General features: G+C 40.2%; 1 protein-coding gene across 2 annotated transcripts in view; it reads right to left on the bottom strand.

Annotated features, from left to right (window-relative positions):
• The window catches only part of LOC149256563 (exopolysaccharide production negative regulator), a 226,594-nt gene extending 217,587 nt beyond the window's left edge, over positions 1-9,007 (bottom strand). The window contains exons 1-2 of one of the 2 annotated variants that reach the window (XM_089460782.1): positions 8,310-9,007; positions 8,045-8,175 (exon numbers count right to left, since the gene is read on the bottom strand). In XM_089460782.1, coding sequence (XP_089316908.1) covers positions 8,045-8,175; positions 8,310-8,553 — 375 coding nt within the window. In that variant the 5' untranslated portion in view covers positions 8,554-9,007. Of the gene's footprint in view, positions 1-8,044; positions 8,176-8,291 lie in introns of both variants that reach the window. The other variant, XM_089460781.1, reaches the window with a different exon arrangement.
• Positions 9,008-19,223: the final 10,216 nt, after the last annotated feature.

Here is a 19,223-nt window from a genome sequence, read left to right as displayed (position 1 = left end):
TAACTAATACTACTGATTTCCTCTGCCCCTCTTGCGAGAAAATGCAATAGCTTTCCCATTTCCTCTAGATGTAGATGCCAGTGGAGTTGGTAGTGGACTCTGCTATGCTCTAGATGCTGAAGAAGTAGGAGCTAGAGGAGGTAGACCACATCCTCTACTGGTGGTAGGGATAGCCTAGGTAGGTGGTGTCACCTCCTCTTTCTCCTCCTCCCTCTCTATGCATTCCACTACCTCCTACTCTAACCAATCATCGACAGACTCCATGAGAGGCCTCTCGGCCTCAACCCTCCATGCAGCAGTGGTGTCAATCCCATCCAATGAGATGGCCTCCATATCAAGTATCCTCTCAAGTTGCCTCACCCACAATCGAAGATTGTAATAGACGTAGACCATGTCATTAAGTCACTGGGACCCCAACCTGTACAAAGATCATAAAATAATAAATATAAAAAAAAATATTATTTAATGAATTCAAAAAATTAATTGGAAATTTGGAATATTTTAAGTTTGAAGTTTAACCTATTGCGCTTCTTGTTGTGTATTTTTTCAAATACACTCCAGTTGCGCTCGCATCCTGAGAAGCTACATGTTTGGCTGAGGATTCGAATGGAAAGCTTTTGCAGATGGGGTACTCTGGCACCATAGCGAGTCCACCATGCATCTACAACAAAATTACAAATAAGATAAACATAAGAAAAAAATGAAATTTGAAAGTTGAAGCAAAGTATGAAGTTATGAACTTGAAGAGACAATGAAATTTGAAACAAACTAAAAAATACCTGGCATTTGAGTCTTCCTATCAACCATAGTCATCTCAAAGCCAAATGTGCCACATGTCATCCTGTATATCTCCATTTCTTTGGAGATTTTTGCACGTTCTATTGGAGATCGCACCATCCTCTGAACACGGGTTAAGAATCCATCCATAATCTCAGCATCAAATAAGAACACACATGAGTAAGAAAATGCAGGGTCCAGGTAGATCCCTGCAGCATGAATGGGATGATGAAGTGTGTTGTTCCATCGTTCATCAATCACTTCCCATAGGAGTTGTTTTTGAAACCCCTCATTTCCCTTATCATCATAGTAGGCCTGAATGGATTCTTTGGCCCTGTCCATGGCCTCATACAAATAGCCCATTGCGGGCTTCTCACCATCAACTAATCGAAGAAACTTTACCAAAAGTTCAGTAACGATGCACACCTCCTGCACTCCCGCCCAGAAGTTTACCTGGTATGAAACTAATCTGCATATGGCCTCTCCTTCTGGTTTGCGGTTAAATGTTAAAGCACGTCACTCCTCTGAAAGAAACATTCTCTTCACATCCCACATAGAATTCAAGAGGAATTGAAGAGATATAAAACTGGTGGCAAATTGTGTAATGGCGGGGTGCACCAATTCCTTGTTGTTGGTGAATTCTTTCATCAAGCTAAGCACAGATGCATGATTATACATAAATTTTGTAATGATTTTTGATGAGTCAACAATATCTTTGACAAAGGAAATTTTTCCTATGTCCTCCAACATCAAACCAATACAATGTGCAGCACAAGGTGTCCAAAATAAAGTAGGATGTCTCTCCATAAGCATCTTGCCAACAACAACATAATTTGCAGCATTGTCCATTATGACTTGGACAACATGTTCTCCACCCACCTCCAAAATAAAAACATCCAGCAAATCACATAATAATTTTGCATCTTTGATATATGAAGATGCATCAACAAATTTCATAAACATTTTCCCCTTGGGACAACTAAGCAAGAAGTTTATAAGGGTTCTCCCCTTTTGGTTGGTCCAACCATCTGACATTACAGTGCATCCTGTTTGTGCCCATGATGCCCTAAACTCCTCCAATCTTTTGGTGCAGTCAACCTTTTCATCTTGAAGAATGCGGCCTCTAAAGTCATCATAAGAAGGGATTTTGTACCCTGGGCCAACAGTTGCAATAGCATCAACAGCAGGCTGGAAAAATGAATTATTCCTTGCAACGTTGAAATGAATATCACTCCAAAGGAGAAAATTGCCCAACATCTTGTCAGCTTTTTCTTTCTCATTTTTTTTAAGCATTGAAGTGATAGATGGTTGTGAACTAGGCGTGATTCTAGGAACAAAAAATGATGAGGTAGCTACAGGGTTGGTTGTAGACATTGATACTGAAGTAGAACCAGTGCCACTTCCATATTCAGCTCCTAACACTATCCCTGCTAGTTGCTTCTTCAGATCTGTTTTGATCACTTTGTCTTGTTCTAATTCTTCCAATGATCTCATGGCTCTTTGGATGATTTCTGTATTTGTATTGGTGCAAGGCCCTACATGACATCCAGGGATTCCTGCAAGGTGATACTTCAATCTATAAACCCCCCCTGACATATGTTACCCACACAACTTGTAAGACAAGTTCAATCTATCAAACCCTCCATCAGGTTCACCAAATTCCCAAAGAGGGTCCAATTTCCTTGGCATGTTTGTAACTTAGTTGAACTCTTGAATTTTAATCTAAAATGAAGTTTGAAGTTGAACCTATGGCACAATAAGAATTGCAAGTTAAAAAAAAAAAGAAAAAATTACATACATGACACAACACATTGAATTTTTGACAAACAAACAAAAAAAACCTCAACTCAATCCAACAATAATAGAAAAAATGCACATTCAAACCCAATAAAAAATTATGCAAAAAATAGAGCACAAGAAAAAATTAAACTAATAAATCTAACAATCAAGTTTTTGCATTTTTGACCAAAATGAACCCTCTCCACTCTATGCAACAAAAATGAAAAAAAAAACACCATCAAATCCACTCAAAAATCATTGATAATCAATGGGTTATAGAAACCCAAGCAAAAACAAGAAAAAAAACCAAAACAAAATGGCCAAATTTGGTGCCCATACCTGGAAACCACGGTTTGCCGAAGAAATTTGGTCCAAACACAAAGTTTTGTTGCTTGGATGCTAAAATCTCTCGTTTTTCTCCTTCTCTGCCCTAGTATACGCCTTCCTCTCCTCCTCATCTCTCAAACAAGTCCGTTGTCTGCTAAAAATGAGAAATAAAACTCATAAATTTGCTTATAAAACCCATTGTCCCAGTGCCCCACGTTTTTTTCCGAGCGTATCGCGTGATTTTTTGGCAACAAGATATAAATATAAAAAAATATATATCTATAAAAATCGCACGATTTTTTGGCAACAAGATTAAAAATAAATAAATTAATTAATTAAATATATATATATATATATATATATTATAAAAATCGCGCGATATTATCGCCTGAGCAAAAAAATCGCGATTTTCACAACACTGGTGTCAGCAGTAGCACAAATGGAGCATTAGAGTTGCGCAGTGGGCAGTGGCAATCAGTCACAGTGGCCAAACATCAACAACGTACAGGGGGTGATATAGACACAAGATGTTGTAGCAGTAGTGCAACACTAGAACACCTTCCTCGCTAAGAGGGAGGGTTAGTTTTTGTAGCATCAGAGGAGTTCTAGTCTCGAAAAATTGTGGAGAGGCCAAAACACAAGAGTTCTCCATAACCCAGAAATTGTTTCTGGAAATTCCACCTAGAAGTGTCTCAATTAGATTATTAGCCTATTTTTTAATATTTCCTAAGTCTAAACTTAGGAAAAGGGCTTAATTAATCAGTATTAATTGAAAAAGGTGTGAATCATCTATAAACTCACATGGATCGACTAGGAAATAATCTTAGCCATCGATTAAGATTTAATCTTGGTCATTGGAGGTCCAACAGAAGATTATAAAAAAAATCGATGGTAGATGGAGAACACACAAACTAGAGATCGATTTCCTTGGAGAGTTAAATTTTCCAAAGAGCAGCAACAGTTGCCCGAAGAGTTCGAGCTTCAGAAGGGAAGTAGAGACAGAAGAGGGGCAAGAACAGTGAGGTCGGAGGAAGATTTTCCAGATGCGGTGAGTACTTTGTAGAGAGGCCGAGATTTTCTCCAGGAGGCTGCGCAGAGGCAGCATAGACCCTCAAATGAGCAGTTCGATTTTGCTGGAGGGGAAGACGTTTTCAGTTTCAAAAACAGAGAAGAGTTTCCAGAGGGTCAGAGAAGCATTTTTCCAGTGAGCAGCAGGCAGGATGACTACATTGGCAATCGATTCAGGCAGCATGTGTGACAGGCAGCTCCAGAGTGACACAGAGCCTGCGCAGGCCAAGTTGGACGGCTAGCATTTTCAGGGGCAGTCAAGTGTCGGGATTGCTCGAAGAGAGTAATTTCGCTCAGATAATTTTTTCCATTATTTTCTCTGCAAGATTGCCAGTTTTCGGCATCCAGAATGTACTCAGATTATTTCACTGTTGCATAATCATTAAAACCCTTAATTGCTGCATCGGTTTTCCCAAGTTGTGTTTTTTCTGGGGACATTTGTCCAAAAATAAGTGTGTCATATTTTTTTGTGTGTGTAAATATTTCTCAGTTTCTAGTGCTATTATTTTCCACAATATTTTTGTGAAGATATCAGTGTGTTTATTTCATTGTTGCCGTAGCAATAAACTGCTAATTTAATTAACAGTTAGAAAAAATAATTCCAGTTGCTGCAATAGGATTTCAGTTGTGAAATTTTCATACCCCATACCACAAAGATGATTTGCTGCCACATACAACCCTCAAGGATGACTTGCTGCCACAGACAAGCTTCAGAAATGATTTCGCTGTCACAGATATGACCTTAGAGATGATCCGCTGCAATAAAGAATACTTTCGAAGTAGCTCGCTGCCATAGAATGGTCTCCTCAATCCCTCGTTACCTCAAAACAGGGGATTCCAAGCTTGGAATGGCCTTAGAAACCCTCGCTTCCCAGAATACTGCCTCAGAAGCCCATGCTGTCACAGAAAACTGCCTTAAGAGCCCACACTGCCACAGAAAACTGCCTCAAGAATGTGATACTCCACTTAGAACCTTGCCCTGTAATCAAAAAGGTAAAGGGATTGGCAGCTGGCTAGGGCGGAATCTTTCACCGCCAAAACCAATCAGAAAGAAAGGGATCTTAAAATCCTCCAAGAGTCTCAGCCCAAAAATCAGAAAGAACAACAATCCATGATGATCCAAATGAATCTCCTCTCTCCTTTTTATAGATTCCTTTTGGGGTTTTCCCTCCTAATTTTAATTTGAGTGCCTAACAAGTTTCCCTCCATTTGCCCCAAATTTGACTTTTATTGCAAGTTTCCCTCCATTTGCCCCAAATTTGACTTTTATTGCAAGTTTCCCTCCATTTACCCCAAATTATCTAATGTTTCCCAAATAACATCAAATAATGGATTTCCCCCTTTGCAAATGACTACAGCCTACGGGGTTAAATAGGCTACTACGTCCTTCTTTGAGCAATTTAATTAGAAGAAGACATTACATACTACTCCACTTTCATGTAAAGGCATTCTGGGTGACACTGGGATGGTGAGGGACAGCTACAAATCATTGTGGCATTCAGTATGGTCAACTGTTGTTGGCCTTTTATGGAAGCATCAATGTAAAGTTACTTTTCAGGAGGACCCCTCCCCTCTTAGCCTAGTGGAGTGGAGGAGTTTCAGCAGGAATTGGCTTTGCTTGTAACTCAGTGTTTCGCATCATGATGTTGCATCTCTTTCCCTTGGTGTGCAGGATCATATGCTGGGCTTTTGGCTTTTTTAGAGCAGGATTTTACGGTTTAGCAGTACGGCAGTACCCCTGTTGTTCATGTAATGTAATTTTCTGTCCCATGATGTACTTATTTGTTTTATGAAGTAATATATGCGGCATTTCAAAAAAAACATTTTTAAATAGTAACTCTTCTATGCTCATCCGAATTTGAAAGGATTTAATAACTCACCTGTAAATTTGTCTTCCTAAAAATGGCACTCACTCTCGATTAAATTTCTGAAATTTCACCACCACGTTAAAGTTTCTTAAACGTTTCCTTCTCTGCATGCTATTTTTCATTGCCAGTACTGAATTTTAAGCCATAAATTTTACCATCAATTTGAGTCACAGCAACAAATTCATCACCTGATTTGTAAACTCAGGTTTCTGAATCTTTTTCTTCACTGGACGATATTCTTGCAGTAAAAGAACCTCACCCTACCGAAATAAATCAATATCTTTCTTCATTGAATCTCAGACTGTGTCGCAAGTTGAATTCCAGACATGCTCTTTAATAACTGTGTATTTTCTGTGTTTTCATGAAATAGGATATGTAGTTTTGTAATTTTCGTGACATGCTGCATATTTTCTGTGATTTCTTGTCAAAGGTGTAGCTCAAATGGTTGAGAGGAACTACGCTCAAATTCCATTTTATGACATGTTTCATCTTCGTGAGCTGATTGTTGTTGAGATGTTGACCTGCCTTATACCTTGAAGAATCTGGTTTACCCTAAATACCAGCCTCAGAATGAGAAGAAGTGTCCAGTGAGTTTCCCTAGAAAACGCATTCTGTGGTAAATAAAAATAAAAATAATAATGTTTTCTGTGATTTCTTGTGAAAGTGTATGCTTTCCTTTTTTCTATTCTTTTGGTAAGGATAAATGCTTCTTTCATCTGTAGGGAGCCATAAAACCCAATTCCCCATCATCATGGACCACTTCATATGGAGACATCAAACTTGGCCAACGCACACATTATTCTAGGGCTCTATGTCAACCAAGGTTTGAACCCGGATTATTTGCATGGTGATGTTCCATATCTATTATCAACCACTAAACCACAGCCCAGCAGATGTGCGTTTTTTTTGTTATATTGCTTAAAATGTCTGTGATTATTCATCCCTACTAATATCTAAATTCAGGCAGAGTACTGTAAAATCTAACAAAAGATGGATCAAATAGCAACTTATTCCTGCATCAGTGAGTGAGAGGCTCTCAATGGGGATTCCCCAACTGTTCGATGTTCAACTAATCTGATTAGCTTAAAAGAAAATTGTGAAAAGCAGCACATAGGAGTTAGATCCATGCACTTGCCCCACTTGCATAGACAGGTAGAGAAAAGACTATTTGTATCTAACATTGGCTTTTTATGTGGTTTTTAAAGGGAGTACAATTGCACCCCTTACAGTAACGCAAGTACATATACAAAGCTATAATGGTTACAACTAAAAATGGCAAGATTTACCTTCTACGATGATCACTGCCAGCACACCAGTTTGCAAAATATAAGTCAGTGCTATAGAGCCATCCCAAATTCTTGTGCGAATGAAAATGCAGAATAGATTATATTTAATCTAGAGCTGCAGCAAGTTTGGGTAGAGAAAGCTTTGTATTGGCATAGGCAATCACTTCGGTATCTCCTAGTTCCTAAAGGGCTTTAAACAATGGCCACAAATTATTTTTCCTAGTTCAATCAGACAATAGACTGCTGTGTTAATGGACTAATCCACTCTGATCCGTCACACACAATTAGAGTAACTTCTATTCTGGACTTGTAGCTCCACCACAGCGTTTTGGAAAAAGAAATTGCAGAATAAGCGACAAGCATTAGTCCACGCAGAAATTACTGGATTTGTATTTACTTCACAATTAAATAAAGGATTTATTCCGTTCCTTTAAAAGTAACCATCTGAAGGCTGTTGACCACAACTTACTAATGGATAGATAAAAGCAACGTGCATCCTGCTGCTGTGGTGAATTAGATTTTGAGTGCAATGAATCCGGACACTAGTAAATAGCCATTGAAACCCAAGTTTATTTAATATATGCTTAAAAGTTTTGAAGCTCAACAATGCATCTCTCAAGTTCACAGAAAAGGGGACAGACATATCAAATATTGAAACTCTTGAAGGAATCAACGTTTTAGCTCCAAAGCTAATGGCCTATAGTTGCCTAAAGACACACAAAAAAACCCAAAATTTAGCATAAAACACAAGATACAACTAAGATATAACTTTATAAGCCATCATGTAATGAACTCAACCCTTCGATAGGGCTTGTAATTCTTGCTTACATACCATTTACTTATACAAGCGCTCCTGAACCAATACCATTTCTTTATACAAAGGATCCCTAATATTGACTAGAACCATCATCAAAATGATTATAAAAAAACAAGGTATACCTGAAACACAGAAGCCCAATAATAATCATAGTGGCATCGATATTTCGTTCGCTCGGAAGCTAACAAAACATTCTTGGCATTATAATTCATAAAGCCAAGCTGACAAACCTTGGAGGACCGAAGATCTACACCTGCACAACACATAATATCAATCAGTCCAGCCCCGGCATGGGAGTCCTAGAAGTTCTAAAGATACTGATGATAGAAAATAATTATATGTTGAAAATGGTGCATAAATTAAACTTACTATTGGTGAGAATTTTACAGTTTGTTGAGACGGGAGAAGGCTTTATGACAGAGAAATGAACGATGAAGAATCCCGCCATCCCACACAAGAATCCGGAGGCCAGAGCAATCAATACAATGATAATGCATGTTATCCACCAGCGCATCACACGAATTCTGCCGGCCCTGTCTCTTCTTCTGCACTCTATAATTGTGTGCAACAGAGGTACTCCTAGCATCAACGCTGACACCCATGTCCCCCACATGACCACGGAGTCATCCATTCACTTTACCCCAATGTTATTCAATCATATCAGTGGCATAACACGATCGCTTTCATATTTCTATCTGTGATCAATGTCCAAACAGGAAACCCAACTATCGTAGAAAGCGTTTGAATCCCATTTTGCTTCTTTCACCCGGTATTCTTCTGTCAAATTCACTATTCATTATTTTTATGTTATCTGGTTCAACTCTGAAACAATTCATGCTCTTAATTCATTCATCCCTTCCCACTCCCTTTGGTACTTTCTCTCTTAATTTATTCGTTCGTTCCAACTCCCTTTGGTTTTATCCTCGCGGTGTGGTGGTTGAGAAGGATCCCCGTTGCATTATTAACATAGGTTCAAGTTCAGAGAATTTAATACCTTAATGTCACAGTTTGATGGGATTTTTATGCAGTCAAAAATGGTGAACTTTGAGCGAATTTAAAACCTTATGTCACAGTTTGACGGGATTTTTATGCAGTCAAAAACGGTGAACTTAAAATCTTGTGTGAAGCTTTTAGAATTTATGAATTTATATCCGATTAAGAATATGTTTAATGATAATTGAGTTTATTAAGCAAGACATTTAAACTTTTAAATATTATTTATTAAAAATAAGTTTTACTAATTTATAATTTTGTTAAGTAATTTTTCCCATATATTCCAAATCAAAGTAATTTATGTTTTTTATCGTTTTCTTTTCTTAAGAATTCGAATTCCGTGAGATTATAACATTAAAAAAAATCAAATACACGTTGGATAACAGTTATGATGGTATTAAAATATTTTTGGAGTTTTTTTCTAGATTTTTAGTTGGAAATAGATGGAAAATTTTATGGTTGAATTTTGATTTGTGTTATTTAAATTAGTTTTTTAACTGCATATATGAATTCAACCTTCTTAAAAAATTTGGGGTATTTCGATTGGGCAGAATTCATGGGATTTCAATGAATATCTGCCGGATTTTAGACAAGTTAGATCGTAAATTCAAAAGGTCGCATCAAAATTCAACAACAAAATTTTTCATCATATTCCAACCAAAAATCTATGGAAACTCCAAAAAAATCACAATTAAATACAACTTGATAAACAAAGACTACATGCAACATAGTCCCCCAAATTTAGATACAAGAATGTTTTAAATGTATATTAATGATGATCTATAAACACACACATATATATATAATCATTATTAAATAAAAAGTTAGTGTATATTAAATAATAACAATTAATAGATAGAAAAACAATAATATTAGTTATTAATTAACAGTAAAATATTGAAAAATTATCAATAAATATTAAAACAAAATTGTATCCAAAATTATTTATATAACATCTATTTAATATTAACAAAAAGAATATATATATATATATATATATATATATAAAAAGTTAGTTTGTAAAATTAAAATAAATAAAGTTAGTTTGTAAAATTTCACTATGGTAACAACAATTTAGTAAGTGGCGAAGGGTTATGGTAATTTGGTTTTTTTTCACAACTTGGAGCGATGGTGCAGCCCATGAAGACCTAGTCTTCTGCCTGCACTTTGGCGCCTCTGTTCTACGCCCTAGGTTCTCCTGCCCTGCGGCCCCACAGCCCTGGGCCCTCTGCCTTGCTGCGTTTGTCCCTGAGCTCATTAGTTGAGAGCCTGCGCTTCTGTGTGGCTCGTTTGCTGCTGGGAGGGGCTGGTAAGCTAGGGTTCGCCCCCATGGAGGTCCCGGGCTCGCCCCAGGCAGGCCCCCTCCCCCCCTCACCTCCTTCATCTGTCGAAGCCTTCTCTCGACTCTTGGCCGGTTTGCCGCAGAAGAAAAAGAATGAAGCAGCCAAGTTTGTCAAGAGGCTCAAGCATATTCCTAAAATCTCCCTACCGCCAGAAACCCCAATCCAAGTCGCCCTGTCCTTGGCTAAGCGAGCCCTCGTTGGCCAGTTCACCGGTCTATGGCCTTCTCCTAAGTCCACTGAGATTTGGGTCAATAGGAACTGGGCACCATTGATCAAGAATAGCGTCACGTCTTATTTCTTAGGACGAGGGTTTTTCGTCTTCGAAATCACCTCTAAGGACAACAAGGATCTGATCTTCCAGAATGGCCCCTATTTCATGGGCCCCCAGGGCCTTTATCTCAACAAATGGATGCCGGACTTCGACCCTGCAGTCGACGTTCCCACAGCTGTCCCAGTGTGGGTCAGGCTTCCAAACCTCCCAGTGCATTGCTGGAACTGGGACTCATTGAAGCACATCGGCAATGCCCTTGGGAAATTCATAGATCAGGCAAACAACAAAGATCAATATGACTGTGCCCAAATCTGCGTAGAAGTAGACCTAGAGGTGGGACTCCCAGAAGCCATCAAAATCAAAGTAGAAAGCTGGACTCATCTGCAGAAGCTAGGTTATGACCAGTTGCCCTTCAAATGTTGAAAATGTCATGTCTATGGTCCCTTCGCTAGAGGATGCCCATCCAATGCTGAACCAAGTAAGGGTAAGGAAGAAGGCTGGAATCAGGTCAAGCGTGCCAAGAAAATCCACAAGCATGGTGGTCCAAACGGAAGAGGCCCTCAGCAGGCCCCTCCTCAACAACCCCCTTCCAGAATGGAGCAAGAAAATAAATTCACCCCTCTAAGCTCGCAAATAGAGGAAACACAGGAAGCAGACATCCATCAATCCCCCTCGCAAAAGGTACCCCCTCTTCTCCCAAGGGGGCAAGCCTTGCTGAGAGCTCCAAAGGAAACATTGTAGAAGTCGAGGAAGTTGAGCAAGAATCTGACGGCTCGGAGGAAGAAGGCGAAATAGGAGAATCCCAAGCTTCGATAAGGAGATCCACAAGAGGCCGCAAAACAGATTGGGAAAAAGAGAGCAGGAAACTTTCAAAGATAAGCTTCAAGGCAGCCAACCAACTCTTGAGAAGCTATTAGCGTCAAAACCAAAGATGGCGAGAAACCAGCCCCAAGGCTCCAAGGGAGCCAACCAGAAATACAAATGATGAAGATTGTCTCCTGGAACTGTAGAGGTATGGGGAGCAGAATCAAAGAAGAAGCCATCAGAAGTTTAATAAGGATAGAAGCTCCTGACATACTCCTCATCCAGGAGACCAAACTGGAGGACTCTGTCTTCCTTCAGGTAAGTAAGAAACTCTGGAATAAATGTGAGGCGAAAGCAATCTCAGCCCGAGGGGCTTCTGGTGGGTTGGGCACTCTCTGGAACGCTAGCAAATTCTCAGTCATTTCTAAGACCCTCAACACTCACTGGTTGTTCTTAAAATTGCAGCATTTAGACTCAAAAGAGATTTTTAGTCTCTTCAACGTGTATGTCCCTGTGAACACTGGGGAAAAAAAGGCCTGTTGGGAATCCATAAGAAACCAAGCAGACCTCGTTAATCTTGAGAATACCATCATTGCTGGAGATCTAAATCTCACTCTTCTGTCAGCAGACAAGAGAGGAGGCAGCATTGTTCGCGACCCGGCAAGGGAATGGGCAGAGGACCTTATGCAGGACTGGGATCTGCTGGACATCAAGCCAATCTCTGGCAAGTACACTTGGACTAATAAAAGAGTTGGCCCTGGTCACATCGCTGCTAGGTTGGATAGATTCTTTCTTCAAAGCTCTTTTCTTCTACTTGGATTAGAGGCTAGAGTCCACATTCTCCCATGCAACACTTCTGATCATAAACCCATCAAGCTGGAACTCATGTCCCAGCTTGATCTCGGACCTATTCCCTTCAGATTTAGCCCGCTCTGGGCTAAGGAATCTGACTTCATGCAAATAGTTAAGGGCATTTGGTTGCAGCCGGTCAAAGGCTCCCCCTTTTTCGTCTAGGAGGAGAAGCTCAGAAGAGTGAAAAGGGCTTTGAAAAGCTGGGCCAAATCTCTGCCCAATCCAACCAACGAAAGGAAAAAAATTCAACGCACTCTAGAAATTCATCATCTCCAGGCTGAAAAAGCTGACATAACAAAAGAGATTCTAGATAAAGAAGCCCAGCTCCAGCAAAACTATCACAAGGCTTGTCTAGCTGAGGAAGAATACTGGAGGCTTAAGTCACGTAGTCTTTGGCTTAAAGCAGGGGACAGGAACTCTTCCTTCTTTCACAAACAAGCTCAGGTAAGGAAATGTACCAACTCCATTTCCGAAATCAAAGATGGCACTACCATTCACAAGGATAATGCAAACATAAAAAAATCAGCCTCCCTTCACTTTAAAAGCCTGTATAGTGAAGATATAAATCTGGACCAAAACTCTGATATGATGGACGTGGTCCCCTCCTTGATTACTGCTGAAATGAACCATCTCCTTGAAGCTAAAGTCACCAAGAACGAAGTCAAGGATGCCCTCTTTGCCATGGATCCAGACAAAGCCCCTAGGCCAGATGGATTCTCAGCCAGATTCCTCCAAATTTGCTGGTTGATTCTGGAAAAAGATCTTTACAAAATTGTTATAAAGTCCCAAGCTTGCCAGAAAATTGGAGGCAGCACAAACTCCGCTTTTCTTGCTCTCATCCCCAAAGAGAAAGGAGCCAACTCCTTCAACAGGTTTCACCCGATTTCGCTTTGTAATATTTGTTACAAATTGATTACCAAAGTAACCGCTAATAGAATGAAGCTCATCCTCCCCAAAATCATTCTGAAAAGCCAAGGAGACTTCATTCAAGGTAGACAGATAGTGGATAATTTCATTCTGGTCCAAGAGGCAATCCACACAAGTCTGAGTCGCAATGAAAAAGATATGGTTGTCAAACTTGATTTAGCAAATGCATTCGATTGAGTTAGGCATACTTTTCTGTTGAAAGTTTTACATAAGCTTGGATTTGGTGCGAAATTTATAAATTGGATTCGGGCTTGCATTTCGGAGCCTTGGATCGCCCCGTTAGTAAATGGCAGAGCTGCTGATTTTTTCAAAGCCACAAGAGGGCTCAGGCAGGGGTGCCCTCTCTCACCACTTCTATTTGTTCTTCAAGCCTCAGTCCTCAGCTTTTATTTAGACAAGAAAATGATGGATCAGGAAATCGTTGGGCTCTGCATAGCAAGAGGCGTTAAAAACATAAATCATGCCCTCTTTGCGGATGACACCTTGTTATTGGGAGTTGCTTCTGTGCTCATGGCCTCTAGATTTAAAGGAGCTCTGGACAAGTTTTGTATGGTCTCGGGAAGCAGCCTAAACAATGGCAAATGCCATATCTATTGCTGGAACACAACTCCTAGCTTGCTCAACTCCATTTCCAGATCCTTTGGTTTCGCCGCCTCCTCAAATTGGACTTCCTTCAAGTACTTGGGCCTCCCTGTTTTTCTCAAAAGAGCCTACAGCAGAGATTGGCTCCCCCAATTGGAGAAATTCAAGAATAAGTTGCTTGCCTGGGGCTTTTCCTGGCTTAACATTGCTGGTAAGTCTGTTCTCATCAAATCTATTCTTAACAGCCTTCCCTTATTTTAGTTTTCTCTCCTTCTTGCTCCCACTGGTATTCTCATAAAAATGGAGGAGATCATTCGAAATTTTTTTGGAAGGGGGCAAGAAGAATGAGAAAAATATTTCGCTAGTCAACTGGGAATCCATCTCCAAACTGCTGTTGGAAGGAGGCTTGAATTTCAAAAATCTTGGCAACCATAATATTGCAATGGGAGCTAAATTAATCTAGAGAATTATTGCACCTAACCCTGGCTGGGCGCAATTAGCTCTTTGAAAAAAATACTTCAAAGGCCAGCGCTCCCGCTGCCTAGATCACCCTCTGACGCATCCAAATACACCCTTTCTGAAGCTCTGTATCAAAGCCTGCCCCCTCATCAATGCTCATGCCTACTGGGTTCCCAGTAATGGAAAAAGGATCAACCTTTGGACAGACAGGATAATGAATAATGAGTCGTTGGGAGACTGTCGCTCACTTCAAGCGCTGCGCAGATGGATGAACGAGGCTGGAATGCATTCCCTGTGGGACATTTCTGTCTGGCAGGATTCACGTTGGGCTGGCTGGAATCTTCAAATGCCCCTAGAGCTGTTTATGGAGCGCGAGGTCCTGATATCCAAGCTCCATGGCTTGGCTCCAACGCTGGCTCGAAATCGTGACTCAAGAGGATGGGGTGCGCAGGCTGGTGGATACACCGTAGCTCAAGGCTACGCCAAGCTGTGTGAGCACCCTCATGTGGCCACAAACCCAGAGCCGTGGAAAGGGATATGGCATTATCCCTCCTTGCCAAAAATTGACTTTTTCAACTAGCTGCTATGTCACTCCAAAATTTTGACTGATGATAATCTTCAGAAGCGAGGTTTCCACAGCCCTTCAAGGTGCAGCCTTTGTAAGGAAAACCAGGAAAGCGTAACTCACTTGATGCTTGAATGCACTTTCATAATGCAAATTTGGACCGAGCTGCTGGGATCTTTGAGCTCCAGCTTCACTTTGCCTTCCTCCATTCCTGATCTTTTTGCTAAATGGCTGCAAAGGTATCCTGGTCCCCCACCAAAAAACAAAACTATCAGAGCTGCTTGGTCTACTCTTCCTAAAATAATTTGTTGGCAGGTTTGGCTTGAGCGAAATAAAAGGATCTTCAGAAACTATGAACAGGATGCCAAGCTTGTGGTAGTTAAGATTAAATTCCAGTTAAAAGAGTGCCTGAGAGAGCATAAAGATGATTTAAGTTTAACCCAACAAGATATAAATTGGGGCTCTTCTCTCGATCTTCAGTTCCAAAAAATTGCAAATAGTATCTCCCTCCCCAAAGATTGGTAAATAAGGGCTACAACAAAAGAGTTTCAGGGATGGATTACAAACCATCTGAGACACTGTCTATTTTTTGATGGGGCTGCAAAGGGCAACCCTCAAAGAGCTGGTGTTGGAGGTTTCATATTGAATCCAGATGGCATAAGGATCCACAATTTCGCCTAGGGTTTGGGCATCGCTTCTAGCATTCAAGTTGAGGCTTTGGCTCTTTTCCAAGGTCTTAAGATTTTGAAAGTGCTGAACATTAGGGAGGCTAATGTAATTGGGGATTCTCAGTTTATCATTAACACTATGGTGACACATTCTAAGCCAACGGACCTAAGGCTTGCAAGGCTGATCTTCAAAATAACAGATCTTGGAGACTCATTCCAGAAATTGAATTTCTACCACGTGTTGAGAGCTAATAATAAGGAGGCGGACATTGAATCCAACGAAGCAGCCCTTCTTACGGCTGGAGCTTTGCTCAAAGGCGGACAGGAAACATGGGAACCAATTCCTTAATTTAGAGAGTTGTCATGTTTTACTGCCTATTGTTAAATCAATATGTATGTATCCACAAACTTGGGAAAATCTCTAATATTGACCACATAGTAGCAACTAAAAAGAGATGTGAGCTAAGCATAAATGTCACGACCTTGCAAGGTTGTGCAGTACTCATGGAATTAGGCTCACCTTATGTAATCCGCTTTTTGGCATTAAGGCCAAGTATCTAATATATCCACTATCCGTTTCTGTAAAAAAACAAAACAAAACAAAAACAAAACAAAAAAAAAACAAACAATTTAGTAAGTGGCTAAATGTCATAATATGAATAAGAGTTAGCTGCAAGATAGCATATATGGAAGCAAGATGAAAATCATTAACAATTTATGGAATTTCCCCAGTTTTAAGAGCTCAAGGAGTAGGATAATCTGCAAAATCCATATCGTTGCTCAACATATTTTTTCCCTATATTTTTCGCTCTAATGATGAAATGGGAGATTGATATTATGCATTCCATAAACTTGGTTAGTCATCTTTATTCAAAGAAATTGAATGCAAATGTTTTTCGATTAGCGAAAAAACATATAATAATATTGTCTTTAAGTTCAAACTTTTGTGATTCATATTGTTTTGAGATAGTTCTTCTGGAATATTCACACCATCAATTTTTTATTGTAATTATTCCCGAAGAATTATCTCAAAATAATAACATTAGTTTAATCTAATTAATAGATAAAATCGTTTCCTTAGAAAAAAAAAATTGGTTTCCATACTAAGAAATAAAATATTTTTTGAAATATAAAGTTAATTGACTGCATAAAAATCCCATCAAACTGTGACATAAGGTTTTTAAATCGCTCAAAGTTCACCATTTTTTACTGCATAAAAATCCCATCAAGCTGTGACATAAAATTATCAGCGTGTAAGGAATTTGCAAATACACAATCCAAACCCTACACACATAATCTACATGGAAGAAATTTACAGATAGCAACACATATGGGAAGCCCTTCTTGTATGCCAAATATAACAAAAGGAAATGCCTCCTTTCACATACTACTCTGTTGGACACAGATTGTCATTGATGTCAATATGGCAATATTCAAGAGGAGGAGACAGAGCATATCGAAGCCAAGGGGAGCAAAAGGAGCCAAGAGGAGCGGACCAAGCCAGAGGAACCACATATATCGGAGGAGTGCCAGAGCAAGAGGAGCCATATCGAAGGAGTGTCAGAGCAAGAGGAGCCATCGGAGGAGCTATAGGAGCAAACAGAGTGGACCGAGAGGAGCAGATGGAGCAAGAGAGGAGCAATATATATGGAGCAAATGGAGAAAATGGACCGAGAGGAGCAGATAGAGCAAGAGGAGCCAAGAGGAGCCATATATATATTACAAACAAATAGGGCCATCGGAGTCATGTGATTGAAGCCTTGGGAGTCATTTCCTTTTTATACAGACTCCTTAAATCATTTTACAAGTGCTATATCGAATATCTCTATTTACACAGAGAATTCAAAATATTTCCCCTTAGGTGGGACAGTGGCGGAGTTGAAAGAATATTAATTTTGGTTCAGACCCATATCGGGTCCGGAAACCAAATATCACATCGGAGGAGAGGCCTCGGAACCGCCGAAGTGTATGCTCCGAAATCCCGGAGCCGAAGTATTATGAAGTACAGCGGATAAGGATTTTGGGTCCGAAATCAATATCGCATCAGAGGAGTGGAGCCTTTCGCAATCACCGAAGTGTATGCTCCGACAGACCGGAGCTGAACCATTATAAAGGGGAGCATAAAGTAATATCGGGTCCGCAAAGGCCTTTAGGACTGTCAAGTGTAAGCTCCGACTGTCTGGAGCTGAAATATTATAAAACAGAGCCTAAAGGAGCATCGGGTCCACAGACCCATTACATTGCAAATCTGTCGATAGGGAACTGCCGATAGGCCGGACCCGAAATCTCTTTAGAAGGGAGCTTAAAGGAGTGTCGGGTCCGCAGACCCTTTGTATTACAAAGTCACCGAGGTGAACTCGCCGAATTGACGGAGCCGAAATTTGAATAGCCTGGATCATAAAAGGCTGTCCGGTCCGTCGCATCGGAGGAGGCTGTTCTATTGTTTACAGCGAACACCGACGTTCATCGGACCCGAAACAATATTAAAGGGAGTCTAAAGAGCATCGGGTCCGCTCCTCATCGAAGGTCGGAGTAAAGGAGTTTATTGAGACCGCCGAAATCCGGACCCGCCGATAATTATAAAGGCGGGCTGATAATATTTGAAATCCGCGAATGCTCATATTGAGCGGGATTACATGGGTTTCCCGTGTATTAATGTATATGTGACCGAAATCTTTATAAAGGGGTTTTATAATGTTTCCCATATATTATACATGGTCGCGGGGTTAAGGTATATATTAAAGCGCTCGGTGATGGTTGATTAAAGGCTCGGTTGGTGGCTTCCGATGGTTGATTATAAAGCGGTGATAAAAGGGTGGCTCCGATTCTTAAGTGTGGAGGCGAAAATACTGTAAGGAACAGTCCCTATAGCTTGAGAAACCAAATCATGGTGATTATGATTATGATAAGGACGTGGCTGTCTGATAAAAAATGCCATCCTTGTGTATGCCCACAATTATTGGCAAACCAACACTGTTACAAGTTTTTGAACTTGTGTTCCCTACGGATGACTCGATCCTTGCTCATTGATTCAACGTGTCCTGTGAAAACGAATGGACAGAGGAAGCTACAGCGACAAACAAGCCAACAAGTGAGGAAGCTGAAGCAGGCAAGAAGGAAGCCAAAGAGCCAGAATGTAAGAGGAAACGAATGGACAGAGGCATGGAGCATATAAAAGCAGCAAAAACAGAGAATTGTTGTTGTTGTTGGTGGATGGCATAACTTGAGCATGAGATAGTGGAAGCAGCAGAAGAAAAGGGGGTAGCAGAAGCAGTGGAAGCTGAAAAGAGCGCAGCAGCACACCAGTGTATACCAAAGAGGTTGGAGCCTCAGAATTGAAAAGGATTGAAGTCCTTGGGAGTTGGTGCTCCTAAGTCCAAGATTGGTGTCTTGGCAAAATAGAGTTGGTGCTCAGGAGGTTGGAGCCTCACCAAAGTCCAAGTTGGAGCTTGGCAACCAATTGTGACATTCTATTTATTGTATTTATTTTACTGCACAGTTATATTAATAAAAGCATTTATTCCTGCTGTTCATTTTGTGTTCTGAACATATATGTTTTAACTAGTAAAACAATAGTGAGAAAAAGAAATATTGATTCACCCCCCTCTCAGTATTTCCAAAAATTGGTATCAGAGCAGGCTTCTTCATTCTAGCCTAACAGCTTGAAGAAGGATCAGCAACCATGATGAGAAATCATGAAGCATCAAGAAAACCTCCTATGTTCGATGGCACTAACTTTGCTTTTTGGAAGAAAAGAATGACTTAATTTTAATGTCCCTTGGACCTGAAGTCTGTCATTTTTGTCAAACTGAATACCAAGCGACTTCCACTCTTCCA

This window comes from Pinus tabuliformis, chromosome 7, assembly GCF_031772625.1.
Source record: "Pinus tabuliformis cultivar Carrire ecotype Pingquan chromosome 7, CPIR1, whole genome shotgun sequence".
NCBI lineage: Eukaryota > Viridiplantae > Streptophyta > Pinopsida > Pinales > Pinaceae > Pinus > Pinus tabuliformis.
Note: the sequence above shows the minus strand (reverse complement) of the source record. Positions and strands in the feature narration are given on the sequence as shown.